Source organism: Dendropsophus ebraccatus, chromosome 14 (assembly GCF_027789765.1).
Source record: "Dendropsophus ebraccatus isolate aDenEbr1 chromosome 14, aDenEbr1.pat, whole genome shotgun sequence".
NCBI lineage: Eukaryota > Metazoa > Chordata > Amphibia > Anura > Hylidae > Dendropsophus > Dendropsophus ebraccatus.
Genome location: NC_091467.1, coordinates 26,093,073 through 26,110,942, shown reverse-complemented (window position 1 = coordinate 26,110,942; position 17,870 = coordinate 26,093,073). Strand labels below are relative to the sequence as shown.

The 17,870-nt window shown below is 44.7% G+C and overlaps 3 protein-coding genes across 3 annotated transcripts; all 3 read right to left on the bottom strand.

Annotated features, from left to right (window-relative positions):
• Nucleotides 1–6,591: 6,591 nt before the first annotated feature.
• Nucleotides 6,592–7,609, bottom strand: LOC138771626 (uncharacterized). Its single transcript, XM_069951462.1, has one exon. The coding sequence runs from the start codon at nt 7,595–7,597 to the stop codon at nt 7,025–7,027; it is 573 nt and encodes a 190-aa protein (XP_069807563.1). The 5' UTR covers nt 7,598–7,609; the 3' UTR covers nt 6,592–7,024.
• Nucleotides 7,610–11,777: 4,168 nt separating this feature from the next.
• Nucleotides 11,778–12,986, bottom strand: LOC138773085 (uncharacterized). Its single transcript, XM_069954032.1, has one exon. The coding sequence runs from the start codon at nt 12,928–12,930 to the stop codon at nt 12,358–12,360; it is 573 nt and encodes a 190-aa protein (XP_069810133.1). The 5' UTR covers nt 12,931–12,986; the 3' UTR covers nt 11,778–12,357.
• Nucleotides 12,987–15,200: 2,214 nt separating this feature from the next.
• Nucleotides 15,201–16,282, bottom strand: LOC138773021 (uncharacterized). The gene has a single exon (XM_069953908.1). The coding sequence runs from the start codon at nt 16,092–16,094 to the stop codon at nt 15,525–15,527; it is 570 nt and encodes a 189-aa protein (XP_069810009.1). The 5' UTR covers nt 16,095–16,282; the 3' UTR covers nt 15,201–15,524.
• Nucleotides 16,283–17,870: the final 1,588 nt, after the last annotated feature.

Genomic DNA, 17,870 nt, shown 5'->3' with positions numbered 1-17,870 from the left:
TCTTTGGCTATATATGTATATGTCAGTGAATGTATGACATACAAAGGGACACTTGTGGTTCACTTTACAGACATTTCTTTACTTTTTAAGTCAAGGATGCAGTCACACATACAGAATCTGCTGTAGATTGATGATGCATGCATTTAGCTGCAAATCTGCAACAGATCCTGTATGTGTGACTGCATCCTTAGGTCCCATTCACACATCAGTAACCCTGTCTGTAATTGCAGAACCACAACTGCGGACAGGATTACAAATGTGTTTCAGTAACTGTCCACGTTTTCAGGGACTCCATGATTCAAACAGGTGACACAGACGCCTAATGGCTTAATCTTTTTTTTGTGTCATAAATCATGTCTCCAAAATGGATCTGTAACACCTACAGATGTGTGTATGGAGCCATAGAAATAAATCAGTCTACATGTGTGAATATCTAGATTATTAGCATATAGGTCTTATAGTATGGTAACTTGCCTTGGCTAGAGCGCTGTGCCACCTACCATAGGACACAGCTGGAGTGGAAAGTGTTGAGTACATGACATGGTTTATGTAATGGAACATGTTGATGTCAACTTTTACCGTTCTATATTTTTATAATTTTGTTTTATTGACCGAGCCTTCCTGTAAAGCTGACAAGTCATAAACTGGATTTTACTACTTTCTTTGCACAGCATTTTCCTAAACAAACTTTATACATGATATTATACAGTACAGCGTCTGGGTGCACAGCGCAATTTCCTGTTTTCTCTGTCATTCTCTGCTGTGCTGGAAGTTTCCTCTAAGCTCCTTCTGACCAGGCTACGGATGATGTCATCAGAAGGGCTGAAACTAGAGACTCCGCCCATCTGATTCTGTGAAAGGTAACATTATACTGTATGAAGACCATGACGTGCTCATCATGCGGAATGGATTTATTACCGTGTTTCTTCGAAAATAAGACCTTATTATTGCCTTATATTATATTAGTGCCTTATATTAAATTTTGCTCAAAAACATGCGCTAAGGGGGGAATTTATCAAGGGCTTTGCACCTATTTTAGGTGAATAATTGGATATTTCACCCATTTTTGGTCTCAGTTCTATTTATGAACCAGTTTTCGACAGTTAAATATTTTTTAGATGCGACTGCCTGATTTGAGTATTCACCCAAAAGTTCGCATAATCTGAGATTAGCACCCAATTTATTATTTGCGACTTTTTAAAAAGTTGCACAAACAGGTGCAGGCCTAGGTCTGGTCAGTACCAGGTAAATATGGTTGAACAATTTTTGCTTTTTTCCCGACTTTTTACTTAGATACATTCAATATGGCAGTGCTACATTTTAAGAAATCATTAACAAGATATTGGAACAAAATATACACCAATCCCCATTAGAAGAGTCACACACTTTAGACTCCTTAGTAAATGTCCCCCTTTGTCTTATTTTCGGGGAATGCCTTATTTCTCTCCCCCCCTGACATCACCCTGGACCTCCCCAGTATGCTCACCAGCATCCTTGCTGAAGCAGGAGCGCATCAGTAGCGGAACGTGTGTCAGGCATGTGGCGGGACGTGCGTCAAGTGTGCGGCAGGACGTGCGGAAGACGTGGGGGCCATGGACCAGTATGCCCGCGGCGTCTGCTGTGAAGGTCCACCAGGGAATTAGGTCAGTCCTGGGCGGCCTTACTTTCGGGGGGTGCCCTAGTTTAAAGTAGGAGTGCCTTATTTTTGGGTGGATGCCTTCAGGGCCGGATTAAAGGGAGGGCACCTGGGGCACATGATCCGGGGCCTCCACCACTTAGGGGCCCCCACCAGCTGGAACCCTAGCAGAACGCTGCTACTTACCCAGGATATCAGACCGTGTAATAGGACCCTAACACAGTGGGCAACAGCGCACAGATAGTGCTGTGTTCTGACATTGCGTTATTAACACAAACACAATGTGGGAATACACTCTGATATTTAGCCCTCCCTGCTCCTGTCTCTAGGGTCTCTTATTTTAGGAAGGTGTCCTATTTGCAGCTATTAGTTATTTTACCTGGACAGCACCCTCTGCAGTTGAAATATATTATTGCATATTGGCAATTCAAATGTAATACATGGACAGACACTGGAAGCCCCTGATGCTTAGTGGTAGTGAATGATAAGGGGACCCGCAATATATGACATATATATGATTGCCAGGTAAATGGAGTGATATCACACATGTCAAACTCTGTTGACTCCCGTCAGTTGTAGTCGCCTATCTTTATCGATCTCATAAGGAGTGAATGGAATGGTATGCTGTCACTCCATTCACTGGTGGTGATTGGTGCAGTCGGGCCTCCTTTGATCAGATATGTAACCCCTTTAAGAGCTGAAATCAGGATGGCTATATGAGTCAGGCTTACAGAAGTTATTGTGATACTGTTTCTTGTGTATTGTAGAGAGAAGATTGTTAGTCAGAACGCTTTTTCTTCTTAAAATGTTTCACACTGTCAAACCTCACTAGGGCTTGGTGGAGGCTGCTCAGGAGTAGTCCCATAGCTGGAGACGTTTGCACTTTGCTCTTGCCTGTTCATTTTGCACACGTCACTTCTCTTATACACAATCCTATCTGTGCTTAAAGGGAAACCATAAAATATATCCAGTATTTCCTGCTTGTCATTCTGTGCTGTGTTGGAAGATTACTGTACAACCTGGTATGACATTGACAGTGAAAAGGGAAGTGACATCTTGAACAACCTGTTTGTATCATGCAACTTTATTGTAACCCCTAACCTCTAAAGTTATACAATCAATGAACATGTAGATTGATCAGGTTCGAGGCAACTGATGACAACGTCTGCTCTGGTCCTGAACAGGCGGCTGTAGTGTATCGTATATGTGCTTAGAGAAAACCATATAGGTATACTGGTAATTCCTACGTGTCATTCTGTGCCATGTTGGAAGAGTATAGTACAGCTTGATATGACATTGACAGTGAAAAGGGAAGTGACATCATGAATAACCTGTTTGTATACATGCAGGGCTGGCCTTAGGGTAGATGGCGCCCTGTGCGGAATTTGCTTTTGGCGCCCCCCCACAGACACACACACACTATCACTACAGACCCTATAAGAGAGTGCAGTTACGCTCACAGGAGGAGTCTTCTCTGATCAGAGTCATTGACTTTTTTTCTCCATTCTGTCTGGACCATCTTGCAGTCCTCTTCTGGCCATGAATCCTCTGTCCAGAATCTGCCAGAGAAACATTTTAGGCTCCTTGCTCCAGCACAAATAATTGTTAGGTCCCCTGTGCCCCTACTGTATATAGTAGTCTGACCCCTCTTTGAAGCCCTTATATAGTAGGTGGCCCCCTATGTGCAGTTTGTATATAGTAGGTGCCCTCCTTTCTGTGCCATCCCCTATAGTAATCCCCCTGTGTTTCCCATAGTAATTCCCCCCTGTGCTCTCCATTAGTAATCCCCCCATGCTCCCCATAGTAATTCCCCCCTGTGCTCCCTATAATAATCCCCCTGTGCTCATTATAGTAATCCCTGTGCTCCCCATAGCAATTTCCCCCTGTGCTCCCTATAATAATCCCCCCTGTACCCCCCCTATAGTAATCCCCCCTGTGCTCCCCAGAGTATTCCCCCTGCTCCCCAAAGTAATCCCCCATGCTCCCCCATAGTAATCCCCCCCGTGCTCTGTCCACAGAAGTGCCCCCTGTGCTCCCCATAAAAATCCCCCCCGTGCTCCACCCATAGCAATGCCCCCTCCCCATAGTAATCCCCCGTGCTCCCCATAGTAATTCCCCCCTGTGCTCCCCCATAGTAATTCCCCCTTGTGCTCCCAGTAGTATTCCCCCCTGCTCCCCATTGTAATACCCCCTTGTGCTCCCCAATAGTAACCCCCCCTTTGCTCCCCATAGTAATCCCCCCTGTGCTCTGCCCATAGAAGTGCCCCCTGTGCTCCCCATAGTAGTCCCCCCTGTGCTCCCCCATAGTAATCCCCCCTGTGCTCCCCATAGTATTCCCCCCTGCTCCCTATAGTAATCACCCCGTGCTCCCCCATAGTAATCCCCCCTGTACTCCCCATAGTAATCCCCCCTGTTCTCTGCCCATAGAAGTGGCCCCTGTGCTTCCCATAGTAATCCGCCCTATGCGCTCTCCATAGTAATCCCCCATTCTCCCCCATTGTAATCCCCCGTGCTCCCCATAGTATTCCCTGTGCTCCCCATAGTAAATCCCCCCCATACTCCCCCATAGTAATTCCCCCCTGTGCTCCCCCATAGTAATCCCCCCCTGTGCTCCACCATAGTAATCCCCCCCTGTGCTCCACCATAGAAGTGTCCCCACAGAACATCAGAAACAAAAAAACAAACAAACAAGTAAACTCACCTAGTACAGGCTCCACCGCAGCTGCGCATCTCCTGGCAGCTGGAGCTCCTCTTCTCTCTTCTCTCCTCCTGTATAGACATAGTGTCGGAGACACTGCCTGTACCGGAAGTCCTGGATGCTGCTGCTGCCGCCGCTACACGCTCACACACACAAACACACACACAGCTGAGTGCGCCGCTCATCCGGGAATCCAGAACAGGCATCGTGGATTCTCGTGATGCCCCTGCAGCTGTCGGCGGCCACTGGAGGCTCTTATGAACCTCCAGTGGGCCTGTCCGACATTAAAAGGGGGTGCCGCTGGGTTCACCTGGCGGCGCTCCCTTTGATTGATGGGGTGATGCGCCCTGTGCGGTTGCACAGGTCGCACACCCCTAAGGCCGGCCCTGTATACATGCAACTTTTTTTGTAACCCCTAACCACTAAATTTATACAATCAATAATCGGGCTCTTACACTCCATATTCTGGGAGCAGCGCAGAGTGTAATGGTGAGTTTACACAGACAGATTTGTCTGACAGATTTTTGAAGCCAAAGCCAGGAATGGATTTGAAAATAGGAGAAATCTCAGTCTTTTCCTTTATGACTTGTTCTCTGTTTACAGTCTGTTCCTGGCTTTGGCTGTAAATCTCTCTGTGTAAACACACCATATGGAGTTAATTGGCAATGCACCGCTTTTGGTGGCAGGTATTAAGCAGTGATCTGCATGGATCACTGCTTACTGTCCCCCATCCTCAGGGCTGAGCTCACTGTGCTTGGCCCAGCGAGCATGAGGTTAATTAGAGATGCCACCCAGGTGAGGCATTTCCAGAGGGATTTCTTTCCTGGTTCCCTGGTGGGCCAGTCTGAGCCTGCTTATTAGGCTGGAAAGGGCCAAAATAAGTGTGTGCCCCCCCCCCCCCCCACACACACACACACGATACCCTACTTGCCTAAAAAAAAAATGATGATAACAAAAATAAATTTAAAAATTTTATATATATATATATATATATATATATATATATATATATATATATATATACACACACATATATATAGTGGTGCCTTGGATTACAAGCATAATTCGTTCCGGGGCCGTTCTTGTAATCCAATCCACTCTTAAACCAAAGCAAATTTTCCCATAAGAAATCATAGAAATGCAGACAATTAGTTCCACACCCCCAAAATATTTTTTTTTTTTTTTTATTTTGAATAACAGGTAAAACAAATGAAACAAACATTCAGAAACAGCAGAATATGTGATATTATAAGTTACTTACAGTAATGGAGAGGATGGGAAACAGACAGAGACTGCCAGGAGTATGATGGAATGAGCAGAGCAGATGTGGGCACATACATGCAGCACTCTGTACGGGGTGAGAAGGGTTACAGCTATAGAGACATTAGCTCCACCGTCCTGTCCCCTGATGCAAGCCCCAGCCTGAAGTGGTTCTGCTATGATTTGGAAGGTGAGAGAGACTTCCTGGGTCAGAGTACAGGGCTGTAGACCCCGCTATACAGACGATGCCTTTCCTCCACTTGCACTCCCACCCAGTACAGGGAGCACTTAAACCAAAGCAATGCTCTTAAACCAAGTCACTGTGAGCTCCTAAACCAAGTTACTCTTAAACCAAGGTACCACTGTGTATATATATAAAAAAATAAATAAATAAATAAATATATATATATATATATATATATATATATATATATATACTGTGTGTATATATATATATATAGTGAATAGCCCCCCCCCCTCTATTCCGTGTATTCTATATTTAGCCATAGGCTACTTGGGAGCAGGGGCATTCTGCTATTGTGTGGGAACCCCCCTTCAGAGCAGGAACTCCCTGCACTTCCCCCATGGAGCATAAAACCCCATAGGATTACTGGGAGTTTAGCCACACATTGAAATTATGTATATTCTGTACTGAATGAAGACAATTTGATGCTCACTGTGTGGAATATATTTATTATAAGATATATTTTAACATGATTTGTACAAAAACATAGAAAAAGAGCTGTTTATTAGTTATTTTACCATGACAGCACCCTCTGCAGTTGAAATATATTATTACACAATGGCAGTTCAAATGTAATACATAGATACAGTACATTGGGGGAGATTTATCAAACATGGTGTAAAGTAAAAGTGGCTCAGTTGCCCCTAGCAACCAATCAGATTCCACTTTTCATTCCTTACAGACTCTTTGGAAAATGAAAGGTGGAATCTGATTGGTTGCTAGGGGCAACTGAGCCAGTTTTACTTTACACCATGTTTGATAAATCTCAGGCTCGAAGCCCCTGATGCTTAGTGGTAGTGAATGATAATTGGGCTCGCGATCTATGATATGTAGATGATTACCAAGTAAATAGAGCGACATCACACATGTTGAACTGTGACTCTGTTGACTCCTGTCACTTGTAGTCATTTTTATCAGTTCCATAAGAAGTGAATGGAATGGCGGTCGAGAATTCATGCTGTCACTCCATTCGTTCATAAGACAAATTGCCCATGTTTTCATGATTGGTCTGACCTCCATTGATCAGATACATAACCCCTTACAGAGCTGAAATCAGGATGGCTATATGAGTCAGGCTTGGAGATTTGGAAACTATGGTGGGAATTATTCTGATACTGTTCCATCAGTCCAGCACCACCATTTCTATTTCAGTAGTATGAACCTGTGTATCGTAGAGAGAAGACTGTTAGTTAGAACCCTTGTTATTCTTAAATTGTTTCACAAAGTCGGCAAGGATCTCCATCCCCTCGGCAAGACCTTCCCCAGTGGTGGCACTACAGCCCTGGAAATGCCATAAGTCTCTCTTTATGTCAACCAGCCCCAAGTCCTCCGCAAGTTCTTCTGGTCTCCTGGCATTGGGAAGATCCTGCTTGTTGGCCAGCACCATGACAGGGACTTCTTTCAGGGTTTCATCGTCTAACAGGGTATTTAGTTTCTCCCTTACTTCAGGAATTCTTTCTGAGTCAGCACTGTCCACCACGAAGATAACTCCGTCTGTATTTTGATTGTAATGGTGCCAAAGTTCCCTGATCCTATCTCCACCTCCCACATCCCACAAAGTAAAGATGGTGTTACCGACTGGTGTCAGGGTCTCTATATTGAATCCAATGGTGGGGATCGTATTGACTGCTTCATGCGTCTTTAGCTGGTACAGGATAGACGTCTTCCCGGCCGCATCCAGACCCAACATCTGTATGCGAGCTTGGTATCCAGTCAACCTCACTAGGGCTTGGTGGAGGCTGCTCAGGAGTAGTCCCATAGCTGGAGACGTTTGCACTTTGCTCTTGTCTGTTCAATTTGCACACGTCACTTCTCTTATACACAATCCTATCTGTGCTTGGAGGAAACCATAAAAGTATATGCACTATTTCCTGCTCGTCATTCTGTGCCGTGTTGGAAGATTACTGTACAACCTGGTATGACATTGACAGTGAAAAGGGAAGTGACATCTTGAACAACCTGTTTGTATCATGCAACTTTATTGTAACCCTTAACCACTAAAGGTATACAATCAATGAACATGTAAATTGATCAGGTTCGAGCCAACTGACGACAACGTCTGCTCTGGTCCTGAACAGGCGGCTGTAGTCTGAGGTGTCCCCAGTACAAAGTTGGTTAGAGGTTCCTCACCTACCATTTGGCCCTTGGCTGTATACTATTCTGCGAACGCCATAACTATAGGGAAATTGTGGCAGTACATATTTGTTCTAATATTTTTTATACGACTGCAGGGGTACTCCAGTATATTTGTTTTTGTTTTTCTTAATTACAGAGGTGGTGATGCCTTTAGGGGAGGGGGTGTTAATTGCCAGGGAGCAATACATTCATGGGAATGCCTATAACATGGAGAAACTACCTTTTGGGGGGCTATCTACTGGGGATATCTACTGGGGATACTACCTATTGGGCCCTAGCAGGGGGATTACCTTACGGGATACTACCTACTGGGGGTATTGGCACCCGACCAATCATTGATTATTGGCCTCCACTGTGGATCGGCCCTTAATGCTGCAGCTAGTTTGGGCTTTAATGACCAAGCTAAATTTTCAAAATATGACCTGTCTCACTGAGCTGTCTCACCTGCGCTGCGAGATAGAATACATAGGCTTGTAGTAGCTTTGCTCTATCCAGAGCAGTTATTCTTGTTTCAGGATATTGTCCTGCACTGTTAGAGATGTTCACGGCATGGGTTTGGGTGATCTCTGACATGTCCTTTCCTCAGTGGCTTAGCACTGCATAAGAACTGCATAATAAGAATAGGTGTTGCTTTGTAGAAGAAAAGAGTCTCTTTGCTTCCCATACGTCTGTCCACTACCTCACACCACACTAGACTACACTGGACTGGCTAAGTGTAGGTGTGTACATCCTCTCCCCATGTGACTACTTCCTACAGGATGTGTAATACCTCCTGTGAGTGGTGGAGAAGAAAGTGCAAAGAGAAGAAAGGATAATAGAGATAGGTGGAGAAAAGAAAAGAAGCTCTTATTGATGCGCAGATGACAAACAACCAATAAGCCTTTGAATATACAAGTGCATATACAAATATTAGCGACATCTAATGGTAAAACTTAGGTACAACTTCATTACCACGTTAACTTGTATTACAGCTTTTGCAAGGGGTACATAAACTAGTAACACCCGGGTTAACTTATCCTATCCCCCTTTAAATGTTTTGAGCGTAGTACAACATAATAAAAACAATGAACAATGAACATTTGGTTGTACAAAAAAAATTAGCCCTCATCTGGCTCTGCAGAAGGAATCAATTAGTTTGTAAAGCATTAGAAGAGAGAAAAATGTAAAAAAAAAGAAGATTTTCTTGGTTGCTATTGGGTTCTAGCTAGGATACCTGTAAATTTAAATTTAAATTTTACTGTGCATATATTTTTTAAACCTATCCGCTATGGCTGCATATTGATGTCCATGTACCTTAAAGCAACTCTGTACCCACAATCTGCCCTCCCCAAACCACTTGTACCGTCAGATAGCTGCTTTTAATCCAAGATCTGTCCTGGGGTCCGTTCAGCAGGTGATGCAGTTATAGTCCTAAAAAACAACTTTAAAACTTGTGGCCCTGTGTCTAATTGGCGTGGCCTAGAGTGTCTGTGCATTAGGCTTGCACCGCCTCTCTGTCCCTCTTCCCCGCCCTCTTCATCATTAGTAATGCTCCAGGCAGGTTTACTACTATTCATAACCTGTGTGAGCACGACACATGGGCTGGATCGTTAAGGCACCTGTGCAGTGTTCAGACAAGTGAGGAATAGAAGAAATTCTGCCAGGGCCACTCCTAATGATAAAGAGAGTGGGGAGGAGGGACAGAGAGGCGATGCAAGGTTAGGGCATAGACACTCTAGGCTACGCCAATTTGACACAGGGATGCAAGTTTAAAAGTTGTTTTTTAGGACAATAACTGCATCACCTGCCGAACGGACCTCAGGACAGATCTTGGACAAAAAGCAGCTATCTGACAGTACAATCAGTTTGGGAAGGGCAGATTGCGGGTACAGAGTCGCTTTAATCCTATTGGAGGAACTACTGCGATGCCCGGGCCACTCCGCTGATGGGTGTTGTTACTGGCAGGAACCGGGGCAGCTGCTGAGCAGAGGATTGTCACGGTTTTGGCACGAGGGCAACACAGCTGAGAACCGGGCTCCTGACGATGCGGAGGCTGGGCATGCGATTCTTCGTTGTCCTTAGTCAGGGAACCAATTATCACACCAATGCCAAGGTTCAGAAACAACGGTAGTTGTATACTTATTGTAACGGTGGTAACTAGTAGTAACAATCTCTCCGGATGCAACCGGGAATAAGACAATCTTGAATGAAGCAGAGTAATGGGTGATGCTGCAATAGGCTGTAGGTGAGCGTGCTGAATGATGGGAGTAGTAGTAGTGGTACTGAGGAAGAGATGCTGGGTGGAATGGAACTGAAATGAATACTTGCTGTTGATGATTAGAGAAGATGACGAGAGGAATGACCGAAGAACGGCACCCATTTCTGGAGAAAAGATTAGAATCTTGAGAACTTGAGAATAGAACACAGCCAGGAATACTTCTTGTGGAGCTGGAGCAGCAGAGCACACGTATCTCTCTCCTGACAGGGGAGAGAGAACACACACACTTGTCCCCCTGAATGTGGAAGACAAGACTGAGGCAGACAGGAAGTCACATGGTATCCCCAGCCAAAGCTTGATGGCCATTGGAGTTACCATGGAAGCAGGGGCAGTCACGTGACATCCAGCCATTGCATCATCACACCATTAGGCATATACAGTGAAATATACATGAGAAGTACCATACTTGAACACTGGGGGGGGGGGGGGGGGCGACATAATACCCTTAGGCACTGATAACTGAATATGCATACAAGAAATGAATGGAATAGCAGACCTGAACACTGAGAGGGGTGACACAATACACACAGTTTGCAGTGGACCACAGCTTCCCAGAACAGGACTAGTTATAATAAAGAGGTAGATACAAACTAGTGAACAGTAAAGAACTGTACGTACTGAACTGTAAAGAACCTACTGTACCTTATCTACTGTGGGGAGGAGACCTACTTATGTACTCATGCGCGCACACTACGGAATCTGTGCGGATAACCTGCCATGAATTCTATCGCCCGCCTCTGCTTGCGCCCACACACCTCTCCAACTCCATTCTATGCACAGGCAGATTCCGCCATCCGCCCAAAGAATTGACTAGTCTTGGAGTCTATTGAGTCTATGGCACAGGCAGAGATGCTCGCAGGGGTGAGCAACAAAATCCGCACCGTGGATTCCGTAGTGTGCACACACCCTTACTGTGCAGGGTACATTATTACTGTTTGCAGTGCTACAGATGGGGAGGATGGTGTTGGAAATAGGAGAAGTCTAAGTTATTTGTCTGACAGGTTCTGAAGAGACAAATCATAGATGAGACAAGTTTTCATGGCAGATGATGAAAAGGAAGGATTCCAATGCAAGATCGCATCACCTGTCAGTAACTGGATGTAACTACTCTATACTCTCTTATGGGCCAGTATATGGGTGAATATTGGTTTGCGTATAGTAACTTTGTAGTCATGGTAGTACTTGTCCGATACTAAAACTGTATACTGATATCATTGGTAACATTGGTCTCACTATACAGGTATCTGGAAAAAAACAGTGGTAGACTGTTAATATGAATGGTGATGATAGCACGCCCCCCCCCCCCCCCCCCCCACCCGGTATACTGGTATTACTGCTAAAATAGGCATTGGTACTATGGATTTGGTCATTTACAGTGGATGTTTACTGTCTCCACATGATTTCCACCACAAAGGGGCCCACTGTGGCTCTGTCGCCCAAGGGCCTACCAGGAGCCGGCCCTGCCCATTCTAGTCTAGATGCCACTTTTTGAGTATTTGCCTGGACTGCAATAAAAATAGGGCCTGAACTTGTGATATACTGTATGAAGACAATGACATGCTCATTCTACGGAATATATTTATTATATCATATATTATAACATGATTTGTGCAAAAACATAGAAAAGTGCAGTTAGTTATGTTACCATTATAGCACCCTCTGCAGGTGAAATACAGTATTACACAGTGGCCATTCAAATGTCAGTACATTGATAGACCATGGGAGCTCCTGATGCTTAGTGGTAGTGAACCTTATGGTGGTAGTGGTAGTGGACCCTTATATGATTACCAAGTAAATGGAGTGACATCACACATGTCAAACTGCTACTAAGTTGACTCCCATCAGTTGTAGTTAAATTAAGTCTTTATTGGTCCCATAAAGAGTGAAAAGGATGGTGCTGGAGTATGCATGCTGTTACCCCTTCATTCAGTAAACAAAGGACTGATGTTGTCATGATTGTTGTAGTTGGACCTCTATCGATCAAATACATAACCCCTTTAAGAGCTGAAATCAGGATGACAGGATCTGGAAACAATGGTGAGAGTTATTCTGATACCGTTCCATCAACCCAGTGCCACCATAAGTATGTCAGTACTATGAACTTGTGTATCGTAGAGAGAAGATTGTTAGCGAGAACCCTTGTTGTTCTGAAATTGTTTCACAAAGTCGGCAAGGATCTCCATCCCCTCGGCAAGACCTTCCCCAGTGGTGGCACTACAGCCCTGGAAATGCCATAAGTCTCTCTTTATGTCAACCAGCCCCAAGTCCTCCGCAAGTTCTTCTGGTCTCCTGGCATTGGGAAGATCCTGCTTGTTGGCCAGCACCATGACAGGGACTCCTTTCAGGGTTTCATCGTCTAACAGGGTATTTAGTTTCTCCCTTACTTCAGGAATTCTTTCTGAGTCAGCACTGTCCACCACGAAGATAACTCCGTCTGTATTTTCATAGTAAACGTGCCAAAGTTCTGAGATCTTATCTCCACCTCCTATATCCCACAAAGTAAAGATGGTGTTACCGACTGGTGTCAGGGTCTCTACATTGAATCCAATGGTGGGGATTGAAGTGACTGCCTCATGCATCTTTAGCTGGTACAGGATAGACGTCTTCCCGGCCGCATCCAGACCGAACATATGGATCCGAGCTTGGTATCCAGTAAACCTCACTAGGGCTTGGTGGAGGCTGCTCAGGAGTAGTCCCATAGCTGGAGACGTTTGCACTTTGCTCTTGCCTGTTCAATTTGCACACGTCACTTCTCTTATACACAATCCTATCTGTGCTTAAAGGGAAACCATAAAATATATCCAGTATTTCCTGCTTGTCATTCTGTGCCGTGTTGGAAGATTACTGTACAACCTGGTATGACATTGACAGTGAAAAGGGAAGTGACATCTTGAACAACCTGTTTGTATCATGCAACTTTATTTTAACCCCTAACCACTAAAGTTATACAGTCAATGAACATGGAGATAGATCAGGTTAGGAGGCAGCTGATGACAGTGTCTGCTCTGGTTGTCCCCAGTATAAAAACTATTAGAGGGTAAATATAGCATTACATGGTTGTTGTTCAAATAATTCTCAGCTGCTTTTTACTTCCACCATACAATGTTAATAGGCCTTTAAAGCTACCCACAATCTGTCCCCCCCAAACCTTCGGATAGCTGCTTTTAATCCAAGATCTGTCCTGGGGTCCATTCGGCAGGTGATGCAGTTATTGTCATAAAAACAACTTTTACTCCTGCAGCGCTGTGTCTAACGGCCGGGGCTTACATTTGTATATGCATTAGGGTGGCACCACCTCTCCGTCCTTCCTCCCCGCCCTCCTCATCATTTGGAATGATCCAGGAACATTTACTGTTTGAGCTTTGCACAGGTGTCTTAACGATCCAGCCCATGTTCATTATACACACAGGTGGGGAATAGGAAGCAATCAGCCTGGAGCATTCCTAATTATGAGGAGGGCGGGGAGGAGGGACAGAGAGGTTGTACCAGCCTAATGCATATACAAATGTAAGCCCCGGCCGTTAGACACAGCGCTGCAGGATTAAAAGTGGTTTTTAGGACAATAACTGCATCCCCTGCCGAACGGACCCCAGGACAGACCTTGGATTAAAAGCAGCTATCTGAAGGTACAAGCGGTTTGGGGGGGGGTCAGATTGTGGGTACAGAGTTGCTTTAAGGGGTACTCCAGCCCATGCAGTGTAAGGATTTAAATTGTGATGCACAGCATTATCACTTAGCTTTTCTGGTTAAGTGGTGATGTGCATAACTACTTAATTCTTTTGGTGACAGACACTAAGTAGCGATCAGTATTGTCCTGAACAGTGAGCAAGGGGTTAAGTGGGGATGCACCTAACACATACCTGTTCTCGCTTCTAGCTGTGTCTTTAGCTGCAATGCAGCCTCTAGTGACCATCACATGATCACTAGAGGCTGCAGTGCAGAGGAAGATAATTCTTAATGAGGCTCAGTTCCCTATTGCATTTACGTTAAAAACATGTTGAGGCAACACAGCCTTTTCAGCACAACATCCTTTCCCTACTGCGCTAGTCACCTCAGCTGGTGTATGTGCTTGTAAACTGCTGGGGAACCTAGACTTGCAAGTCCAGGTACCACATGCAGTTCACAATCACAGGCACTAGACAAAGCCGCCAGCACAGTAGAGGGGTCAGTGATTTTTTATTATTAATAAAATGGTCAGCAGGGGTTTGTTGGAGTTCTTAATAAAAAAAATTATTTCACTGGTGCATTTTTCTTTTTTGCTCACTGCACAGGCTGAGTAGTGGAAGCTGTATGATGGGTGTTTAGGGCCAGTTCACATGGAGCAAAAGTGGCGGAACTCGGAATCCTGTCTGCCTCAGTGTGACACAGTATCTCTATAGGAGGGCTTGCACACCTCCGCTTCCATCGCCCTCCGCTCAAAGAATTGACATGTTCACAACGTAAGTTTTCCATAAATCACGACTGTTGTTGCATCAACGGCCGTGATTTATGCAAAACATACGTTGTATTGGAATGAATGGAATCCCGGGCGAACTGTATACTCTACAATATACGCTCCGGACGGGATTCCATCTGGCCGCACAATAAACTCACGTCAGTTTTCTGCGACCATTATTCATCGAATAGCGGCTGTACAAGAAGTATCAGTTTACACAATGGAGCGTGTGGCTCTGGCCGCATGCTCCATTGTGTTCAGCGGTGAATTGGGATGCCGGGCGTACACCGGTGCAACTGGTAACGGCCAGGATGATCTTTAGTAACACCAGCCGTTCTGTGAGCCGGCCAGGTCACAGAACGGCTGGTGTTATACTATGTGTGAACATGGCCCTACTGTTTAAAATAGAGACTGAGGGCAGCTGTAATAAACTGTTATGTACTGGACATTAGGGGTTCAGGAAGCAGGGTTTTATGTGTTTCATGTATAACAGCCCTAGGATAGAAATAAGGACGATACTAATATTCATGTTCAACATATATTTATATTATGCCATTTATGTCCAAGAATTAAATGTTAACATTCTCAGAAGAAATAGAAATTATGAGGAATGATAAGAAGACGCATTAACCCCTGTTGTAGAACACTGTGATGAAATGTCCATAGTCACATAGTCCTGAGGTGTCCCGTGATGTTCAGCTTACACCTTGAATAGATGTGTTATAGTCACTGCAGAGTATTCAGTTCATTTATTTTTCATACTAGAGAGCTGGATTTGGCCAAAGTGACCATTTTTTAGAAGATCTGGAATCAGAAAATTTAAGTCACATGCAAATTTTTTTTCTCTGATTGACATGTTCAGAATGGCTTGTTCTGCTTAAATTGTTTCACCAGGTCAGTGAGTATCTCCAACCCTTCGAGAATCCCAACCCCGGTGGTGGCACAGCATCCTTGGACATGCCACTGTTGTCCTTTCATCTTTCTCAGCATTAGCTCTTCGGCCAATTCTCCTGGTCGCCTGGCACCGGGTAGATCTTGCTTATTGGCCATCACCACGAAGGGGACGCCTCTCATTTCATCATCCTCCAGGATGGCGTTGAGCTCCGAATTGGCCTCCCGAAATCTTTCGGGGTCGGCACTGTCCAACACGAATATCAGACCATCTGTGTTTTTATAGTAATGTTTCCACAGGGCTCTGATCCTGTCCTGACCACCCACATCCCATACGGTGAAGGTGACGTTACGGATGGGTTCCACAATCTCAACATTGAATCCAATAGTCGGGATTGTAGTGACTGTCTCATGCAGCTTTAGCTTGTACAGGATAGTTGTCTTCCCGGCAGCATCAAGACCCAGCATCACGATCCGAGCTTCGTATCCAGTGAACTTCATTAGGGTTTGCTGGAGGCGGCTTAGGAGAAGACCCATTGCTGGAGAATGTTTTCTTCTTAGAGAGAATAATAAGCACTTTGCTCTTATGCTTCTGCATTACTAGACCTTACCTCTATTTATACACAATCCCTTCAGGTACAATCCTATCTGCGCTTATAGCAACCAGAGAATCTGGGAGCTAGTATTTCCTGTATGCACTGTCACTACGTGCTGTGTTGGAAGATTCAGTACAGCCTAGTATGACAGTGACTGTGGTGAGAGCGGCAGGGGAAGTGACCTCGTGAATAACCTCTGAATGCATGCAACTTTATTGTAATCAGTAAGTACAGAGCAATCATCCTGTAGATGGCACTATCACTTACTACAAGAACTAAAATACATAACACACACACACACAGAATTTTATATATATATATATATATATATATATATATATATATATATTTATTTACACACAGGGCCGGCTCGAGGTTTTTGTGGGCCCTTGGGTGACACAGCCTCAGCGGGCCCCTCATTACTGACTGACACACACTCACATTACTGACTGGCACACACACACACACACATTACTGTCTGGCACACACACGCTGATTGACACACACATACACACATTACTGACTGACACACATATTATTGACTGACACTCACACTTACTGACTGGCAGACATTACTGACAAACATTTCTGACTGACACACACACACGTCACTTATAACCCAGTCTTCCCCCTCTTTCTCTCTGCCCAGCCGATCTACAGACTGTAGTTTTGAGGACCTTCCGATCATGTGATCAGGTCCTTCACCCCTCTCTATGTGCAGGACACTGGCAGGTCCTGCTCTTTCTCTGTTTTCTGATATTCAGCCTCTTAACCCTGCACTAGACTGAGAGGGCTGAACTTCAGAACACCAGGCCCCTCTCCCTCTTTGGGCCTGCCCTAGTAAGTTGGGTGCTGACGCTGGCCCAGTATATAAACATACACACAGTGGTACCTCGGTTCAAGAAGAGCTCACAGTTTTTCAAAATTGTAACTTGGTTTAAGAGCATTGCTTTGGCTTAAGAGTTCCCTGTACTGGGTAGGAGGGGGAGTGGGGTAGGTCTGCATAGCAGGGTCTATAGCACTGAACTCTGGCCCAGGAAGTCTCCCTCACCTTCCAAATCATAGCAGATCCACTTCAGGCTTACATAAGTGGACAGCACTGTGGAGGTAATCTCTTCATAGCTGTAACCCCTCTATGTGCCCACATCTGCCCTGCTCATTCTTTCATACTCCCTACACTCTCTGTCAGTCTTTGTGTTTCCCATCCTCTCCATTCCAGTTATGTGCCTGCACTCACACTCAGCTATACACACTGCTGCTATAATGTGTCTGCACTTACATTTAGCCATTCACACTGCTGTATAGAGAAGTTTCTGTCACTGTCCTCCTGCACAGCTCTTTGATTCTCAATTCCTCATTGGTCCATGCTGAACACACCCCTTCCCCATTGCTGTCCTGTGACCACACAGACCTCTGATAGCAGCCCTGCTTCTCTATTCTAGCCTGTTGTACTACGCTACTGCATTATGGGGATCTACAGTTCCATCCTGTAACTACAAACTGCTGCTGTTTTTTCAGGTTTATGCACTTACTATACATTATACTTTACATGTTGATTGCTATACTGTACAGTAATTTATAATATCACATATTCAGCTGTTTCAAAATGTTTGAATCGTCTGTTTTACAAGTTATTCGGAATAAAAAAACATTATTTTTGGGGTGTGGAACCAATTCTCTGCATTTCATTGATTTCTTTATGGGAAAACTTGCTTTG